Raw genomic sequence first — 21304 nt, 5'->3', positions numbered from 1 at the left:
GCGCTTTGAGCCGACGCTGGTAGGATAGACGGTAGGATGTCGTCCCACGCCTTTGGGCTTCAATATACTCAGTCTGTAAATACATAGTAATTAGATAATACAGAATGCGTTCTGTTACTGGAGCTAAACAGGCATTTCTTCATTTGAATACGGAAATTGAACAAATTGTGCGCCATCTAGTGTCAATTTGACAAGTTCAGTCGTTCTTACTTCCGTAAACCATTATCAATCATGGCGGCGTCCAGCGATGATGTTGGCACTGTTATTGGCCAGCTGTTGGAAAACGAAACAGCTGTTTTTCTTGATGTTACTGAACTTCTTTTGAAATTTGCAAGCAATATTTTAAGGTGAGAAATTTGAAGTAGAGATCCTTTGTTTGAAAGTTGAGATTAACTGTCGCTTTGCTTTGCAAATCCAAGTTTAGCAGTTTCATGATGTAATTTGTTGTTGTTGTTGTTGAGGGGCTGTGTTGTTGTTTTGTTTTTGAAGATGCTATACAAACTGCTAGGAATTCCTTAGGCCCCAACTCAAAACATTATGTACATAAGAACTTGGGGAAAATCACAGACAGTCCATATGAAATAATGCGTAGGGCTAGGACATTTTCTAATCATTGTCACGATTGTGGAAGGTAGGGGATTTAATTATAGCAGGTATCAGGACGTTCAGGCCCTGGTCGCTTACGACACCTGGTTTGGACGTTACGACCCAGGTGTAAATTATATTCGATATGTGCTCATATCCAGTATTACATGTATTTATTAAATGCACAACAAATGTATAAATTTCTTTTTATTTATTATGTATTTCACATGCGTTGTATACATCGCTGAGTCCCATATCAAACAGGATGCGACACAATGACTGCCACCCTTTAACACTATGTTTGACCATGGAACTATAAGTTCAAAGGAAACGAAGTGGTTGTTCTTCCTGGGGTTTATAGTTCCATGGTTTGACACAATCAACAAATGTTTGTTCATTCACTTGGTGTCGCCTTTGTACTAAACACTGCACGGCCCTGAGTGATTGAGACCTGGACGTGTGCGGCTCGCTGACACAGAATACATATCTAACACAATCTGTCTCAGTCAGGGTTCGAAGGCACCTTTGTGCATACTTTGTGTAATGAATTAACAATGGTAATTAGCAGGGGAAAGAATTTAGCAGTTTATGTGGGCATAGTTTTATCCGTGTTTCAGTAAACGAACAAATATAATTATTGTATTGTATATTTTATTTCACCATAAAGTAAATACAATAGGGTACTTTCTAAATACATAATGCTTTGTCATTATGGTGTGGAACATGATAAATAGCTCAAAAAGTGCTAATGAAACATCATGTCCCTATCCTAATTATAAACTAGTCAAATTATCAGAAATATTCTTACAAATATTCAAATATAATATATTAGTTCTTTGTACGTTGTGTTTCTAATTTCCTGGCAATATGTTTCAGTTCGCTCACAGTCTGCATTGTTGTGGTTTGTTGGAATACATTTGTTGTGCATTTAATACATAGCACTGGATATGAACACGTATCAAAAATAATTTATACCAGTGCCGTAACAACCAATCTACTTTTGGGCTGTAACGTCCAACCCAGGTCCATAATGCCTTTTTTTACCAGGACCGTAAGCGATCTGGGTTGTAGCATATAGAAATCTTTTAGCAGAAGTTATGTTGCTGTGATATCCACTAGGTCTGTGAAGGGTTAAGTTTGCATATTAACTTTTTCAATTCAGCGAATATGAAACCCAGCTAAATAATGAATAATTTAAAGGGGAATCTGTCAGTCCCCGGAATTGAACCAGGGAACCATGGTACGCCAATGTGTTTACAGTTACATTGAGTATTATTCTGTGTTTTGTTTTCCGATTGTCTTTTTAACACGGTAAGTAAATTGGCTGTGAGATTATTGTGAAGGCGTCCCTTTAAAGACATACAGGTTTGTGCCCTCCACTGTATTTCATCAATTTCTTTTTACAGAAATCCACATGTTGACAAGTATCGTTCAATTCGTCTTGGCAACCCTATCATCCAATCAAGGATACTCCCGATTGTCGGTGGAATGGAATGTCTTTTTGCCATGGGATTCCAAGAGGTAAGATATTAATATTTGATTTGAATGCAACTGACTGTTGTATTTTTCACAAAATCATGTTTGCTTAGCGATTCAAATCATGAAATTTGATAGTGTCACACGCAACGTAATAATACCGTAATTGGTATAGTACAGGTGTGATGGTTCAAATACCAAAATGGCAACAGTAACAGAAAGACTTCCCTGGCGGCGATGATAAAATACGAACACGGAGCCAACAGATGAGGTTTCAACTGGTACTGGTATTATTATACTCTGCAAACATCAAGTACAATAACGCGGTAAAACTCCACTACTCCAATAACTAGATACTTATAAACTCCAATACAATTCAACGAGATCTCTGATCTGAAATCAGTGCTGAACAACTCCCTATATATACCCCCACTGTCTATAAATAGACCATTACATGTACATCAGCATACATAATGAGTCTGGAATTTACTACAAATTTCTAAAATGTTCCATTACCTTCTATTGCCTTCTACAGTGTTCTATTACCTATTCAACCAGTTTCTAAAATAAAAAAAAAATCTAGAATATTCCACCCAGACACAGTACGGTTCTAGAACATTCTCAGTAACACGGAAGTGGTAAACAAGTCGTATGCGACAGATAGAAATTCTTGCAATCATTCGCATCATAGATATTGCGACCACAACAGAATGTCCAAACCAGTAGACAATCACAGTAATAGAGTGCAGTACAGTAAATGCTGAACATGGTTACTGACTTGGTCTGCTATATCATTTGAAAGTTTGATGATGATTTTTTTGATTTAGCTTGAATCGGAATTGAATATAGATCTCCTGAATACCATTTGAAAACAAACTTGTGAATAATGTTTACCTTCCATAGCTTTCAGATTCTTGTGGGTTTTTTTTGTTTTGAATACCTTGAAATATACATAGTCATGCGGACATAAATTTAGTGATCACCCATGCAACAGCAACTGCATTTTTAAGATTTTCGTCTTGCCTATAGCTGAACATCACAGAGGAGTTTCGTTGTTAAGTTTTTAACATCTTAGAGTGTCGTCAAGTCACCAAATTACATGTGGGATTCTCTGTTTGATGATTGATGATAGATTATATTAATAAAAAATCATTATTCGATGTGAAGAATTTTCCAATAAATGTAGTCTGAGACGTGCACACTTCACTCTTGGTTCTCTTCTGTATCATTATTAGGTTCCTCTGATTTGAATGTATGGGGCAAGGTCTAAACTTTCAGACTAAATTTTTGCCCAAGACACGAAAAATTGAAAAGTCTTTCAACTAAGTGTTGCTAACTATACAATTTTAATGATTCCAATAAAATGTTCACTGTAACAAAATTCTATGGTATTGTGTGTTAGCAATTTTTACAAAATTTGTTGCTCATAAAAAAAATTGTTTTATTGACTTTAAGAAGTATGAAAAATCTGAATTTGTTTCATTATAGGGAAGCAATCCTGAATATTTAGTACTAAACAAAGATGTACCATTGGACAACTTACAACGGCTCCATTCAGAATTAGAAACAAGCAGAAACAAAAAACTTGGAAAAGACACAGCAATCTCACAGATGCCTACTTCTCCATCCGTTGTTGCCCCTACTGCCTCTTCATCTGTTGCTGGGGCAACTGGAATGACTACATCCTCCCAAAATTTTCAGGTCTGTATATTCTGAATTTCTTTGATACTCTCATTATTTAAATAGAATGTGTGGCAGGATGAATACGCCTGGGGATGTGTCTAACTCCTGACCTGATCTGTGCATATTAAATAGCTAATTTGCATGATAATTAACTGCTTTCAGCATAATAACAATTTGCTCACAATGGCACATTGCTAAAATATTGATGGGATGGTCTTTCTGCATAGATTGCTCATACTTTCAGGCAAGTCCCTCTAGGCAGGTGGTCACTATATGTGTTTGACTATTTGAATTTGAGACTGGGTTGAAATTCCACTTGTTTGAACAAAGAATTTTTTTTTAATATTATTTTAGTTTACCTTATCCCTGCCCCCTTCAAACCAAACTCCTAGGCACACAATTTTTTTTACAATTTCCCCTGGCCATATTGATTAACTACCGGGCTAACATAATGTACTACAAAATCAAGTACATTTGATAAGTACTGGGTAAACAGATATAAACATTGTTCATTTCCACCATTAGGTGACAGAGCCTGAATTTTTCCAGAAACTTAGAAATAATTTTGACCATGTACTGATCTATGAAGACAGGTCACTGCAAGAGAAGGCCAGGTCACTGATACCCCTGTCAGAACTCAGTAAAATAGCTGGAGAAAAATTCAAAAATCTCCAGGAAAGTATGAAAGGTAAAGAGAACACCTGCTGTATATTCCACTTGAGTATATTTGAGTTGTGAAGTAAAATATATGTATTCCCACTCAAGGCAGTTTGAGGTAAATTTAAATGTTGCACTGCTGAACATGTTGTTGCATATTAAGTAGCTAATTTGCATATTAATTATCTAATTTCAGACTGTGTATGCAAAATCTCAAAAACTTTAAAGCAAGTTTGGATCAAATTTGGTACATTGGTATGTTTAGACAATGCACAGACATGATTAGTTTTGGGGCCTTGTCTGTGCATATTGAGTACCTAATTTGCATATTAATTATATTTTAGCCTGTGTAAGCAAAATCTCAAATTTTGAGCAAATTTGGTACATAGGTATGTTTAGACGATGCACAAACATGATTAGTTTTGGGGCCTTGTCTGTGCATATTGAGTACCTAATTTGCATATTAATTATCATATTTCAACCTGTGTACGCAAAAACTCAAACACTTACATGTATAAGCAGATTTTGATCAAATTTGGTACAAAAGTAATTCAGGGTAATGTGTAGACATGTGTCAGTCTATTTCCTAGTCTCATTCATGGCCAGTGTTTGAATGGTTTTGGTAGTTGAGTCATGTCACAGTTTTTCTTTTTTTATCGAAGATATCGATAACCTACTTATTTTTTTTAAAGACATTCCAGGTGAGAAAGCACTAGATATGAGAGATTGTCTACTTATTGAAATGATCAACTGGTTCAAAACTAGCTTCTTTTCTTGGATGAACTCTCCGAAATGTGACCGTTGTGGCGGGGAAACAAAACATACCGGTATGGCAACACCATCGGCAGATGATCTGAAATGGGGTGCAAGCAGAGTGGAGGAATATGAATGTAATAATTGTCATCAGTTTGTTCAGTTTCCAAGGTAACATAATGTTCTTCATCATCTATTACTACTTCATCTCTTCAACTGTGTAAATGAAAAATTTGTCTTGAAAAAAATAATTTCTCATGATACAATGTACATTGTACCTTCCAAAAAGTGACCACAAATACAAATAAGTTTTGACCTGAGCATGATGTACACTAAATATCGAATTAGATTCCTTGAAGTATTATTCAATGCATTCCAATCACCACAGAAATTACATACTGTAAAATACTTTATTTTAGCTGGAATTAATTTTTGCTGAAAAGACTTTTTGCATGTTTTGTATGGAATTTATTTTTACTGATTTTTAGCTCCGCTGTCGACTTTGTCGAGCGGAGCTTATCATATGAGTGATTGTCCGTTGTCGTAGTCCATCGTCCGTGTCAATGTTTTACTTTTTCGACTTCTTCTTGAAAACTACAAGCCTGAATGCTTTGATACTTGGTGTATATGTACCTTGGGTAGACCTCTCTTAGGTTTGTTCATTTCATGTTGATATCTTCAATTCTCTAATTTTGGTGAATATTTTTGTCATTTTTGGTAAAAAGTGATATTTTCGACTTCTTGTTAAAAACCGCAAGTCCAATTGATTTGATACTACATATATAGGTACTACATGTGGACCTCTCTCAGATTTGTTCATTTCGTGATGATATCTTCAATTCTCTAATTTTGGTGAATATTTTTGTCATTTTTGGTAAAAAGTGATATTTTCGACTTCTTGTTAAAAACTGCAAGTCCGATTGCTTTGATATTACATACAATGTATATAGGTACTACATGTGGACCTCTCTCAGATTTGTTCATTTTGTGATGATATTTTCAATTCTCTAATTTTGGTAAATATTTTTGTAATTTTTGGTAAAAAGTGATATTTTCGACTTCTTGTTAAAAACCAATAGTTCAATTGCTTTGATATTACATATATAGATACTACATGTAGACCTTTCTCAGATTTGTTCATTTTGTGATGATATCTTCAGTTCTCTAATTTTGGTGAATATCTTTGTCATTTTTGGTAAAAAGTGATATTTTCGACTTCTTGTTGAAAACTGTAAGTCCAATTGCTTTGATATTACATATATAGGTACTACATGTGGACCTCTCTCAGATTTGTTTGTTTTGTGATGATATCTTCAATTCTCTATTTATTTTGGTGAATATTTTTGTAATTTTTGGTAAAAAGTGATATTTTCGACTTCTTGTTAAAAACTGTAAGTCCGATTGCTTTGATACTATTCATATTGTTCATTTTCTAATGATGTCTTCAGTTCTTTAATTGAAATGTGCATTGCTAACAGCGGAGCTATCTCAGCCGAGAGGCTGCTTGTTGACAAGTTGAATGTAAAATATAGGAAAAAAAGTACTTTCACTGAATCATTCCTTCAGTGAAAATAGTAAAAATTAATTCCAAGTGAAAATAAATTTACAGTAGTTTTAATACACCCTGGTAATTACTATTGTTGTACTTGATTCATGCAACACTCTTTGTGCAATGACCATCACACTTTATCATAATGCAGTATGCTTTTTATCCCGCTAAACACAACATGTTGCTGAGCAAACATCTGTTATAAATTGTGAGGCATGTGTTTGTTTCTCAGAAAATAATTCTCACCACATTTTTATTGTTTTAGAAGGTCTCATTTAAATTAGTGGCTAACAAATTTCTTGAGTATTTTGATGGAATTGATCACAACCGAATCTGTAATGTTTGGCTATTTGCAAAAATGTTCTGATATCTTGGAAATACCGTAATTGTTGTATTTGGCATGTGAAACTTGTACTGCTTAATAAAACAAAGGCTGAAAACAAAATTTAACTTACACTGTCTCAGTCAAGCAACTATCATCTAAGTATGGATACTACATTTATCAATGGAAGTACCATACATGAGTTGCAGTTAGATTTATTGTACACATACTACCGGTAGTATTTCTGGAATTGAGTCTTCTCAGATAAGTTATTTTTTTTTTATTCAGATATAACCATCCAGGTAAATTACTTGAAACAAGGACTGGAAGATGTGGTGAATGGGCAAACTGTTTTACTCTGTGTTGTAGAGCTATAGGATTCGAGGCTAGATATGTAATGGACTGGACAGGTAAGACAGTCTTAGGTAGAGCTGAAGCTGGACAGGACGTAGAACTCACTGATACTTCCTAAACCAAACCACACTACATTTGTCCCAAGTCTACAAACAGTCATAGGGTCACATTAGTATTAATTCATGTTTGAGTCCTATGTGATATGTTTAACATGTGTAAAAAAAATGCACTGTTCACACAAAATTTACACATCATATATGCTGTGACTAAATGTATAATATTTTGTTGTTCGGTTTTTTTTGGGGGGTGGTATCGGACACTAACATAATCTGTAACTATCTTTTTAATTTAAATTGACCAATGTGTAACATTTATCATGTTCTGTCTTTGTGTTCTAACAGACCATGTGTGGACAGAAGTGTTTTCAAATTCCCAACAAAGATGGTTACACTGTGACACATGCGAGAATGGATGCGATAAACCACTATTGTATGAAGTAGGATGGGGAAAGAAACTATCTTACATCATTGCTTTCTCTAAAGATGAAGTACGTATACAGTATTCAAATCTGATTTCCCCTAATGCACGTGCACATTCCACATTCACCATAACGATTTTGAATTATTATGGCATTGCTGTTGTTGTCGTTAACGTTGTTAGTCCCCGTTCGGAAGTCCGAAAACGAGGACTATTAATTTGGGTTTGTTCGTTCGTCTGTCCGTCCGTCTGGAGCTATATCTCGAACACCCATTGATGGATTTCATTCAAACTTTACACGAAGACAATACATAATGTCTTACATATGGGCATTAAGTTATTTTATGATCAGAGAAAAATGGCCGACTGGCGGCCATTTTGGATGTAAAATTTACTATTTCTGATACCTAAACGTGTCCGCAGCAGTTTCTCAGAGATGACTGGGCGATTTGGATCAAAGTTGGTATGATGATCATACATATTGGTGTAGGTGCACGTTTTTTTTTTGTGTGATTCAAACAAATATGGCCGACTGGCGACCATCTTGTTTTTCATGCTACCGATGGTACTTTATCCTGAATGTAATGAACGTTTCTTTTTAAATTTTGTACAAAGATAGTATACCAAGAGATACATCTGCACCAACATGATTTTTGTGATTCAATTCAATATGGCTGGTCAATTTTCATGTAAAAGCGCTAAATCATCATTTTTACATGTCCAGAGCTGTTTCTCAGAGATGACTGTGCTGATTTGGATCAAACTTGGTATGATGATCATATATATTGTGTTTTAGGTGCACATCATACTTATTTCATGATTCAAACAAATATGGCCGTCTTGAATGCAATGAACATTTCTCTTTAAATTTTGTACAAGGACAGTATACCAATAGATACATCAACATCAACATTTTTGCAATTTGATTCAATATGACTGCCCAATGTCCAATTCCCGTGTAAAAGCACTAAATCATAATTTTTTACAACTCCATCTCCTATTAATGGTTTCAATCTAATCTCAATGACTTCATCAGCATCAAATTGATGTCAGATCACAAAATTTTGGACGGGGACTGCGTCACTAAAAATGACTTGTTAACATAGTTATATTTTAAGGATTTTTGCTTCAAATTTATTGATCTTGTTGACAAAGTTGCATCGTTTAAGAACCTGTCCAAACATTATGTTGAGTGTTTCATTTAAATATATATAAATATACACCTGAAATTTAAACATTTACTTTGCCAATCTGTGAGGTTCCTTCCCCTGACCCCATAATATTGTAACACCTAAGGGATAAGAACCTCTAGTACTTTTCAAAATGAAATGTGTGAAAAGGTCAGGGAAGCAAGTCCACGTTTAATATTTTTTAAGCAAAAAATAACATTATTTTTTCACATTTTTTGTTTTTAGCACATTCCGGGATGTATTCACACAGATTCAATATAGGCCTAATTTACATATGGTTAATGTTACATATATCTGTTTATAATTTTTTTTATTTAATTTCATAGATTCATTTTCACACTATTTGTTATAAATCTAGCATGGAATAAATAATTATTCTCCTTTCCATAAAAGTCTGTATCTACATTAATTCCAAAACATCTGCACTTGTTTGATGGTTCAAATTGTCTCTTATTTTAGGATAAAATTATTGACAATTTGCCTTGATAATATTAGACTCAAAAACTTCATGACAAAATAGAACTGGCTGTAAATGTTTGCATAGTGCTGTTATCTCTGTCATAGTTGAATTATTACTACATGTAGGAAAATGATGTATACCGGGTAATAATAATGTTATTTAAAGAATATTGTAATGTATTCAGTACAGGAATGCATCTGTTACATGTTTGTTTGTTGATATTATCCCCGTACTGCCTTAGTGCAGACTTTGCGGCATTCTCCTCATAACCTCATAATATTTCTAAGTAGAATGAATTAAGTTTGGTTATTAATGATTGTCAATGCTGTGATGTAATACAATTTTTATTTTTTTTCAACAGGTAGTTGACGTCACATGGCGATATTCAAGAAAACACAAAGATCTCATTTCCAGAAGAAACCAATGTCGGGAAAGTTGGTTGGTATTGACGATAGCTGCACTTAATAAAAAGGTATGTGATGTTAAAACTAAATGTATAGAGTTGAATTTGATTTTGAAAAATATACACTGAATTCGTATCACACATCTTTTTTGTGTTACCCCGTTTACTGTAGAATAAAAGTCAGCTTGCAAACTATTGAATACTGGTATGCAAATTAGGTTGGCTGTGCTGTGCTGTGCAATGCCACCCAATAACTATGCAAATTACGGCAGTGCCATCCAATAACTATGCAAATTAGGGCAATGCCATCCTACAATTATGCAAATTAGGCCAATATCACCACCAATTGAGAAAGTGATTATGTATTATGTATTAAGGTTATATCACTTGTTTTTATTTGAAATGAACAAAATCTGTGTTTCAGAGACAAGAAGGACAGCCAGCTGACAGAAAAAGAATTTTAGAACTGCGCTCAGTGGCTGAAGTAGTAGAGTTTTTGAAACCCAAGGAAGTAAAAGAAGAAGAAATGGGAGGGAGGACATCTGGATCGTTGGCATGGCGACTGAGCAGAGGAGAGACAACAAGGTCACAGAAGCAGGTGAGCCACTATGGTTTGCATATGATTTTTTTCTGTCAAGTACCATTACCGTAATTGTGTTATTTTTTTTATATTATCTTGATTTAACATTTTAAACTATTCTTATTTTCAAAGAATAATTATAATCACTGTTTAATGTGTATGAACGACCTGATTGTCAAAATATGTGGAAATTTGCACATATTCAGACCATGAAGCTACAGAAATGATCTTTTATGCAAACCAATATAACCATATATGGTAATATTACTGACCGAACTTTGACCTTACTGCTTATATTCTTATCTACAGCATGAACCATTTATATTCAAATTAACGCCTGCTGAAATAAAAAATAAGAACTTGCGGGTTACGTACTGCTGTAGCACAGACAAATATCTGAGAATATCTGACAATAACAGTGAGCAAAGTGGATGGAACAGCCAAGTATTTGAATATGCAAATATAGCTAGAAAAGAAGAACATGATTGGAAGATGGTATGGAATTATTTTAACTATAGATCAACTTTCAATCTTTAACAAAGTGTTTCAGTTCCAACTTGAAAATTTGATCCAAATTTGTAGTGAATTCAAAATTTCTGTAAGCTATTAAATTTTTGTTTTCAGAGATACATGCAGTTTTGTAATTTTAAGCAGTTTGTTGTGAAATTTTTTTGCAAAAGTCGCTGTGACTATCTGCCTGCTCAGGTGCCTGCATGCTAAATATGAACCTTATTCATTGCTACATGTAATGTGTCACAATGAAATCCATATTAAGTTCTTTGCTTGCAAAGTCATAAAGCTGTTCAGAGCATGTTTCTTTGTCAACAATATTTGAACAAATTCAGAAAATTTCTAATCAATGTTTCCAGGAATACAATGGTAATGAAAAAAATGAAATTTCCAACCATTTCTGATTTTGATTATAACTTTCAATTGATCACAAGTATAAATAATGACCTTATTTGCAAAATAGATGCTAAGATTTTGTTGAGAATAAGAGAGCCATGTGATAGTGTTTCATTTTCTATCGTCATTGTCCTCTTTTCTCGTGACCTATGTTACCATGAAATTTGGAACAAAGATGTGATGACAATAGAGAAGCGAACACTATTGGGGGTACAAAAACAAGTGTCATCTCATTTGCTTCAACAAGATCTGTAGACAGCATTTTATGAATAAGGTCAGTAGTTGTATACTGCTTTATTTTATGAAAGAGAAATTATTTTCATGTTTTGTGTGAGACAATTGTAATATGTTTAGCATTGAACATGTGCGAGCCTGAAAGGCTAAAGGTCATGGCAGTCGTAAGAATACAAATTATTAAACAACCCTTTTGAGCCATATGTACGTTGCTAAGTGTAGTATGGGTCCCATACCTTACACACTTTCTGAAATATTGCTGTTGTGAACACACTCAAATAGTGATAATTTTTAGCACAAAATAAATTTTGTTGAAAAAATACTGATCTATTCTTGAGATATCACTAAAACTGTTCATCTATTCTTATTCTCCAGGTCTACTTGGCAAGGACACCAGATTGCAATAATGCTAGAATAAGCTGGAAATTTGACTTCTCTTGTTCTAGTCTAGTAGTTGACAAGATAACAATTCTCACTCGCAGTAAAACATATGAAAATGGTGTAGTGTCTTGGAAACTTTGCAGTCCTGATGAGTGTGTGATGCTAGATGGTGGTAAGTTAAGGGGTGCATACTCCCTAGTTCAGTGAATTAAACTCTCACCTGTACCAATCGTAAATAGTGAAATGAATGCTGTGTCAGGCCCACAATCAGTCCTACCTTGGTCAAAATTGTTTTGCAAATAGCCAACAATTACTGAGCATTTCTGTAAACTCATCTTTTAATAGTGTACTATCAAGTAAACCGAATCACACATTACCGGCAATTCAAAAGCAGAATTTGGAATTATTAAATATTCGTTTAGAGGCGGATAGGACTCAATCGCATCATCATGAATGTGAAATTTCAGCATTTAATCAAATAATATACACACATAGTTGAAAAACTAGACAGATTTTATATTTTTCATTGCACAATTTATGGTATCATGAAATTTCATGATGGGCAAGTAACCAAAATTACAGAAATCACAAATTCTGTGCAATCAAGCTTGTATGCTCACAGAAAACATAATTTTAGATCTTTTAAAACCACATGTGTGTTATATGCATAAAATCACACATACTAGTTGTATCGTAATTCAAAATGGCTGACTCATTTCAGTTTTGTTTACTATTTCACAGTTCAATTACACAGTTTCCTTCACCCCTGTGTCTTCAGACCCCTTCCTCCAAATCAGAGCAAACATTGAACATTAAGTTACCGGTAGTTGTGTTTTGAATATCCAAAGCTACATATTACATGTTATCAGGTTGTTGATATAAATTATGTTCCAACATGCATTACGTGTTGTAAAGTATGTACACATAATTTGCATATAGAAAGTGCCCCCTAGCTGTGTGATATATATCAAAATCCCTCCTAAGGTTATAATTTGCATATAAAAAGTGTCCCCTAGCTGTGTGATATATATCAAAATCCCTCCTAAGGTTATAATTTGCATATAGAAAGTGTCCCCTAGCTGTGTGATATATATCAAAATCCCTCCTAAAGTTATAATTTGCATATAAAAAGTGTCCCCTAGCTGTGTGATATATATCAAAATCCCTCCTTAGGTTATAATTTGCATATAGAAAGTGTCCCCTAGCTGTGTGATATATATCAAAATCCCTCCTAAGGTTATAATTTGCATATAGAAAGTGTCCCCTAGCTGTGTGATATATATCAAAATCCCTCCTAAGGTTATAATTTGCATATAGAAAGTGTCCCCTAGCTGTGTGATATATATCAAAATCCCTCCTAAGGTTATAATTTGCATATAGAAAGTGTCCCTTAGCTGTGTGATATATATCAAAATCCCTCCTAAGATTATAATTTGCATATAGAAAGTGTCCCCTAGCTGTGTGATATATATCAACATCCCTCCTAAGGTTATAATTTGCATATAGAAAGTGTCCCTTAGCTTTGTGATATATATCAAAATCCCTCCTAAGGTTATAATTTGCATATAGAAAGTGTCCCCTAGCTGTGTGATATATATCAACATCCATCCTAAGGTTATAATTTGCATATAGAAAGTGTCCCTTAGCTGTGTGATATATATCAAAATCCCTCCTAAGGTTATAATTTGCATATAGAAAGTGTCCCCTAGCTGTGTGATATATATCAAAATCCCTCCTAAGGTTATAATTTGCATATAGAAAGTGTCCCCTAGCTGTGTGATATATATCAAAATCCCTCCTAAAGTTATAATTTGCATATAAAAAGTGTCCCCTAGCTGTGTGATATATATCAAAATCCCTCCTAAGGTTATAATTTGCATATAGAAAGTGTCCCCTAGCTGTGTGATATATATCAAAATCCCTCCTAAGGTTATAATTTGCATATAGAAAGTGTCCCCTAGCTGTGTGATATATATCAAAATCCCTCCTAAGGTTATAATTTGCATATAGAAAGTCCCCTAGCTGTGTGATATATATCAAAATCCCTCCTAAGGTTATAATTTGCATATAGAAAGTGTCCCCTAGCTGTGTGATATATATCAAAATCCCTCCTAAGGTTATAATTTGCATATAGAAAGTGTCCCCTAGCTGTGTGATATATATCAAAATCCATCTAAGGTTATAATTTGCATATAGAAAGTGTCCCCTAGCTGTGTGATATATATCAAAATCCCTCCTAAGGTTATAATTTGCATATAGAAAGTGTCCCTTAGCTGTGTGATATATATCAAAATCCCTCCTAAGGTTATAATTTGCATATAGAAAGTGTCCCCTAGCTGTGTGATATATATCAAAATCGCCCCTAAGGTTATAATTTGCATATAGGAAGTGTCCCCTAGCTGTGTGATATATATCAAAATCGCCCCAAAGGTTATAATTTGCATATAGAAAGTGTCCCCTAGCTGTGTGATATATATCAAAATCGCCCCTACGGTTATAATTTGCATATAGAAAGTGTTCCCTAACTGTGTGATATATATCAAAATCCCCCCTAAGTTTATAATTTCAAAAATGTTCATTTCTTAGCCATGTTATTTTTACTCATAAATTATTTTTTTCTTTCTTCAAATGAAGGTGATGGTTTACTTGAAATTGACGAATTATCTGGAGCAACATCCTTAACATTAACAGTAGAGATGAGTGAAGGGAGAGGAGATGTTGCCTGGCAACACACACAACTATTCCGCCAAGCAATGGATGAGAGAGATACTCCCTTCAATATAGATATAAAACTGAAAAATAAATGATGTCACTGTACGGTATAATAATCAACAAGTCAGCTGAGTATTTAAACTTTCTTCGTTCCAAAAGTGAGATGAGGCTTATATGAAAAAATTTTTGTTATCAAAATAAAGGATTTGTAAGATGTATGTTTGCAACTGGTGTGATATGCAATGAAATTCCGTTTGATGTTTTAAGGTGATCATAAAATCTTAAATACTAACACAGATTTGTGAATCTGAAAGAATGGTTAGTATCCATCTGAGGCTGGTTTTGCCTAGAGTAGTTATGTATTCAAAGTGTGTGCTTGTGTTTTTGCCTTTTATTTGTATATGCAAATAATCTAGTTCATTTCTGTTTTCCCATCATCCATTGCAGTGTGCTCTTTAACAGCTTGAACAGCAAGATCTCTAATCTTGAGTCACAATTGTATCCCAGAATTCAAATTGGATCAGCTTGGTGATTGACGGGGAAAATAGCTATTAAACGAAAAAATTATATGTGGCTGTAGGCTGCTTCTAAAGTCACAAACTGGAACTGTCACCTTCATTTTTATTTTGTTCTTAAAATGGGAATTTCATTTTACCAAATTACAAATTCCATATCTAAAGTAAGAAGTTTTTTGATTATCATTTTATCAATTTACGATTTTTTTTTCTGTCATTGCTGTGCTAGGAAATAAACATAACCAGCATTGAAAAATATTTACTGTGTGTCAGTGACATGTCACATTGGGTGAGAAGACACACTTGTACATTATGTACTGTGATGTCATTGTGCAGGACAGTGTTGACTGATGTTCGTATGTAATCATCTTTATCACATATCACCGTACATAGGTATTAAAATTTGTATACCCAAGCTTACGTTCATCTTATAAATTTGTGTTGAAAACCTGTGATCAGTTATCAGTTACGTTTTCTATGTAAACAGCTACTGTGTACATGTATACATATATCATATTCTTGTGAAAAACAAATATTCACGAGTATATATATCTTGATATATATAATGCAATTGCCAAATTTGAATAAAAACTGACAAAGCATGTCTTAGATACCATGTTTTCTACACACAAAAAAAGTCTGCCAGTCGGCCAAATATCTAATTTGACCATTAACTTATTTTCCTGATGTTTATTAATATTTATAAATTTCAATTCAAACAAAAGGTTTCCATTGGCCAAGGTTTTCAAATGCTATTGAAATTTATTAATATTTATAAAAACTAAGGGAATAGATTTGTGGTCACTATAGTATCATTTTAAAAATTATATTTACTTTTTTACCAATTCGTATTAGTAGGGGTAGGAAAACAATAATTGGTGATTTTATTTATAATTTATTTAAAACATCATTTAAATGTGTTCCAAACTGTGACAGTTAAGAGATGTTGTTGGAAATAAGACATTCCACTTATCGTCATCCCATGGTGCTGAAACCATTAAGGTATTACTATATGTTATGTGTTTGAATGCTACTAACAATATTTTATGATTTCTGTTGTAAATGTTTGCCAAATTTTGAAGAATTTAAAGAAGGAGATTATATTAAATATGCAACTGCTGATATGAATGGTACACCTAAGATAAAAATGGTTTCCGAGATCTCATTTGGAGCAACAGACATACAGCTTGTCTTACATTCTCTCCTGTCATCTCGTTAACGGTTTCAAATGCCATAGATACACAGATCAATTAAACAGTAGACAAGCTCAACAATAATGAATGGAACTCTATTTGAAGGTATAAAACAAGATGTGTGACTCTCGTTCTCTCAACAGCTATTTGTGTCTGGGACATGTTCTCTGTACTCGGACACACACTTGTATTATATCTATGAACTGTGCAATAAATATCTAATTACTATTATGACTTCATTGTCATTTACTGTCATTCAGTCATTTTGGGGTAAACTACGTCTTGTAATAACCTGATTATTATATATCTTTTTTCTGCTTGTAATAATTTAATGAGAGGTGCAGAATAGCAATTCAGATATTCAGTTACATTTTTTAAATCTTCATCATCATATGAAATACCCACCACTTTCAGCGATTGTGTGTAGAATTAGTTGTATTTGGTGTAGGGTCAGTTGTATTTAGTATTGGTTGCATTTGCTCCTGGCTTAGTTACAGGGTAGGTCGCATTCATAGTTTAGAATTGGTCATATTTGGACAATAGCATTGGTTACATTTGGTGTAGGATTAGTCATATTTAGTATTTTTCATATTTGTACAATAGTATTGGTTACATTTGGTGTAAGATTGGTCATATTTAGTATTGGTCATATTTGGACAATAGTATTGGTTACATTTGGTGTAGGATTGGTCATATTTAGTATTGGTGATATTTGGACAATAGTATTGGTTACATTTGGTGTAGGATTGGTCATATTTAGTATTGGTCATATTTGGACAATAGTATTGGTTACATTTGGTCCAGGGTAGGTCGCATGTGGTGTAGGAGTGGTCGCATTTAGTATTGGACATATTTGGACAATAGTATTGGTTACATTTGGTGTAAGATTGGTCATATTTAGTATTGGTCATATTTGGACAATAGTATTGGTTACATTTGGTGTAGGATTGGTCATATTTAGTATTGGTGATATTTGGACAATAGTATTGGTTACATTTGGTGTAGGATTGGTCATATTTAGTATTGGTGATATTTGGACAATAGTATTGGTTACATTTGGTCCAGGGTAGGTCGCATGTGGTGTAGGATTGTTCGTATTTAGTATTGGTGATATTTGGACAATAGTATTGGTTACATTTGGTCCAGGGTAGGTAAAATTGAATTCTAGATTAAAATACCTAATTAAGGTTTTATTGGTGGGTTTGAAAGTACACCCGAATGTCACGTGATTAATCAGTTTAAGGCCTAATCTTGCCAATTACCCGGTGTGGGTCATTCCAGCATATTAATTGTTAGCATTTGCCATCATATGTGACCTAAAATATCTAGGTTGGTGGGACCATGGAAAAGGCGCATGATAATGTAGTAGCCCACGATGGTACACTTGTACTTTTGCCAAGATTGCCAAATGTGAACATTTTTACTACAAGGTCTTGGGATACCTACATTTAAATAACTGTATTTGTCGTGTTACAGAATGCTCAAATATGGATCAGGTTTTTGAATTGAAATGCCAAGGTGGGTAATACATTTGGTACAATTTCTTGGAGTAACTGAATCTAGATAACTGTATTTAAGTGAATCTGGCGTGTCGTGGAATTGTCAAATAATGGATAACGTTTATTCATTGTAATACAATGTCCTTATATTATGGAACGAAAAATATGGATAATATTGTCGCTACAATGTCTTGGAATTCCCAAACATGGACATGTATTTTCTCTTAATAAACTGTCTTTTGATGGCTGAAAGCTCGAAAAGGGTTAAAATGTGAATAAAAAACCCCAATATATACAATATCGTGGGATGCCAGATATGGAACACGTTTTGCTACAATACAGTTAGGTTATACCGGAGGAATACGGCAAAGTACACACGAAGGCAGTACGGCGATCGTATGATGCATTCTCGTACCGTCTGAGAGCATACTTTGCGGTATTCTCTTGACAGCCTTATTATACACATTTTCCCTGCTTGTTAACAACCCGCAACAGCAACGAAAATTGTTTTGCGCTCTGGGTATCTTCCATTCTATTCCATACAATATCCTAGTATGATTCAGAATGTGTATAATAAAATGACACTAGTCTTGGCACACACACACACATATTGAGAAATATGTTTATGGAAATAAACCTTTTTTATTTAGTTGAAATACTTATAAAAAATAAACTATGACATGCTTTCTAGATTTATTATATTTACCTATTGCTATATCTATATGCGGTATTACAAATTATATTATACCAGTATATTGATGGTGTTAATCCATTGATTTGATTGGTCCAAACACAAAATTTGCATATGCAATCCATGGTATATTGGCTGATAATGCACGGCTAAACCAAGTGGCCCTGGAACATGAATTGACTACAGGTTTAATACGGAAATACATAAAACCGGTATTATATGATTTTTAGGGAAATATAGTGGTTGAATTTTGGAAGAATATTGAAAAAAATACTGAATTAAAAACATCTGAAAAGTTATATAACTATAATATTGCTTTTTGTTAATGGTGGGATCCAAGTTGTGAGCGTCGGTCGTTGGGTGCTTGTCGTTCGCCACACAAACCTAAACCACCGTCCCTCAACACCGTGAGGTGCCTACACGAACGCCAGAACGCTATGTTCTCAGTGTTGTTACTTTGAGATGGGTTGCGAACTTCCAACAAAGAAAACATGATCTTTAAGTGCAAGATATAATTGAGGGATTTAATGACAAAAATGCAAAAAACTATGAGTCACAGGCAAAAATGTATGCCACCAATAGAGACATTAAGATGCGCATACGAGAACGGAACGAGAACGGATACGTCACTGCTTTGTGCATGACCTCCGCGCGAACCAATGACGTCATCGGTTGCCTGGTCGTTCGGCAGTCGTTTTGAACGTGATCAAGGTGACTGACTCGTAGTTGATTTCCGAGAGCTTTTCTCGCTGTCAATTTTGAATAATTTTCATTGACATTAATAAAACGTTTTATATTAGAGTGTTTTTGAATATTTATGATGAAATAAGAAATATTGGATGCATTTTAACTGACATTTATACCCACTGAAAACGCATGATATTGATCTGCTGAAAGAGGATTCGGCAAACAGGCCTAGGACCTCAGCAGAGTGGATGGAAATAGTGAGAGCTCTGTCAAAATGTTTGTGAACTAACTACTAATTCTGATTCCGGACGTGAAATGACATAACAAATTAATTTAGGTAGTTATTGTTGCCCAATGAGAGACGGATTGACATGGTTCTGGTTTCAGTTACGTTCCCGTTGTGGGCGCTTGTACTTAATCGTTTTCTGACACGCGAGAACGTAACGCAAACGAAATTAGAACATCACGTTACGTTCCCGTTACGTACGCAAATCTTAAACTCTCTATTAACAACCGGTGTCCGGTAGCGGCAGCTGACAAAATTGCAGTGCACCCGGGTAATTGCCATCTGTTTCAAAAAACACGGGACAACGCAGGATTCGACGACGATATATGGTATTGTAATTCTCCACTATGGGTAAATAAATTACAGGAGATGATGAAGGTAATTTCGAAAGCTACAGATTTGTGCCGAGTGTACACCAACCACTGTATTAGAGCGACGGCGTGCAAAGTCTTTCGGCCGGAGTTGAGACAAGGCATAAGCCATATCATGTACGTGTCACAAAAACGATGCGAAAATCCGATCTTACACCATCAAACTTACCTCAGAACAACGACAAAACTTGTCAGTCATACTGTCACAAAACTTTGGTTATACCAAAGGTATCCAGGTCAGATGTTGGAACTGAGGTCGCTGTGCTGGTCGCCGTACATGATACACCGCGTCCCGCCGCGTCTCAAATTTCGGTCGAACCAAGTACCGCTGAACGTCAAATATCCACAGTTACAAGTAGTATGATGAGTCACAAAACCGGTTTATTTCACAACTGTACTTTCAATGGGCAAATTACAGTCCAAATTGTACAAAAACCGGAATGAAAATCCGTTGTTTAAATGATCCAAACTGTACACGACCCTGTATTTCAAATCGCGTTGTGCGTCAGTAAAAGGTCAGAAAGGTCATCCTTTGTTATGCTAATTTGTGTGTTTATGCTGCTCTATTCAACGTGGATATGTTTCTTTTTTATGTGGAATAAAAATTAGTTTGTATTCAATTTGAACTGTGTTGCGCATGTAATTTTTGTATGCATTCAGCGTACAACTACATACTATTCTTATAAATATTCATGTTCAAGGGCCATAATCATGATCTTTTAGTAGATGAAAGTAAACTCTTTTTTTTACTAGTTTTATCGAATTGTCAATATACTGGTATAATATAATAGCAATAACCCCCGCCGAAGTTGGGTATACCACTTGATATTGCACAATTCACTCCATATATGCACTCGCCTGCGGCTCGTGCATATATGTCGTGAATTGTGCAATATCTCGTGGTATACCCGCCTTCGGCGGGGGTTATTGCTTAAATATTTGCTGATGGACCCGTGTAAATCGTTTGAAACTGAGAAATAATTGTACTTCTCAAGTGACTGAAAACAAATGAATATATATTACTATCGTATGACACTAATCTCATTATGTATGTGTCTATTTCCTAAAACAGTCCATAAATCACTCATCTGTCAATTCCCGTTTGCTAAGAGATAGCTGCTGTTTATCCACGTGTCATTGTAAAAACAATCGCAATGATATTTATACAGAACTTGACAGTTAAAGTTAGTAGGACTGCAATTTAGTCGCCAGAGATTTCAGCTGTACCCTTTGAAAGTCAACGAGTACAAGCAAACCACTATGTGGTGTTATCACCAGGCGGGTTTTAGCCAGCCACCTGTTCACCTCTCAATTTAGACAGGCACTGTATATTTTTGACA

At 34.6% G+C, this 21304-nt stretch overlaps 1 protein-coding gene across 1 annotated transcript; it reads left to right on the top strand.

Moving 5' to 3' along the window:
• Position 1: 1 nt before the first annotated feature.
• On the top strand, positions 2-16661 carry LOC102806854 (peptide-N(4)-(N-acetyl-beta-glucosaminyl)asparagine amidase-like). Its single transcript, XM_085496007.1, has 12 exons — positions 2-347; positions 1992-2106; positions 3550-3762; positions 4270-4432; positions 5094-5325; positions 7314-7435; positions 7781-7926; positions 9868-9978; positions 10334-10507; positions 10799-10984; positions 12005-12182; positions 14645-16661. Exons 1-12 carry the CDS (start codon positions 232-234, stop codon positions 14815-14817), a joined length of 1929 nt encoding a protein of 642 aa, XP_085352133.1. The 5' UTR covers positions 2-231; the 3' UTR covers positions 14818-16661.
• The last annotated feature ends 4643 nt before the right edge of the window (positions 16662-21304 follow it).

The sequence above is a fragment of the Saccoglossus kowalevskii genome, chromosome 22, assembly GCF_978046115.1.
Source record: "Saccoglossus kowalevskii chromosome 22, keSacKowa6.1, whole genome shotgun sequence".
NCBI classification, from domain to species: Eukaryota; Metazoa; Hemichordata; class Enteropneusta; family Harrimaniidae; genus Saccoglossus; species Saccoglossus kowalevskii.
The sequence above is the reverse complement of the archived record's forward strand: the minus strand, read 5'-3'. Positions and strand labels throughout refer to the sequence as shown.

Coding starts and splice junctions, on each gene's coding strand:
- LOC102806854 (XM_085496007.1), top strand. CDS start 232: ATGGCGGCGTCCAGCGATGATGTTGGCACTGTTATTGGCCAGCTGTTG. Junction 348..1,991: donor TTTGCAAGCAATATTTTAAG/GTGAGAAATTTG, acceptor TTCTTTTTACAG/AAATCCACATGTTGACAAGT. Junction 7,927..9,867: donor TTGCTTTCTCTAAAGATGAA/GTACGTATACAG, acceptor TTTTTTCAACAG/GTAGTTGACGTCACATGGCG.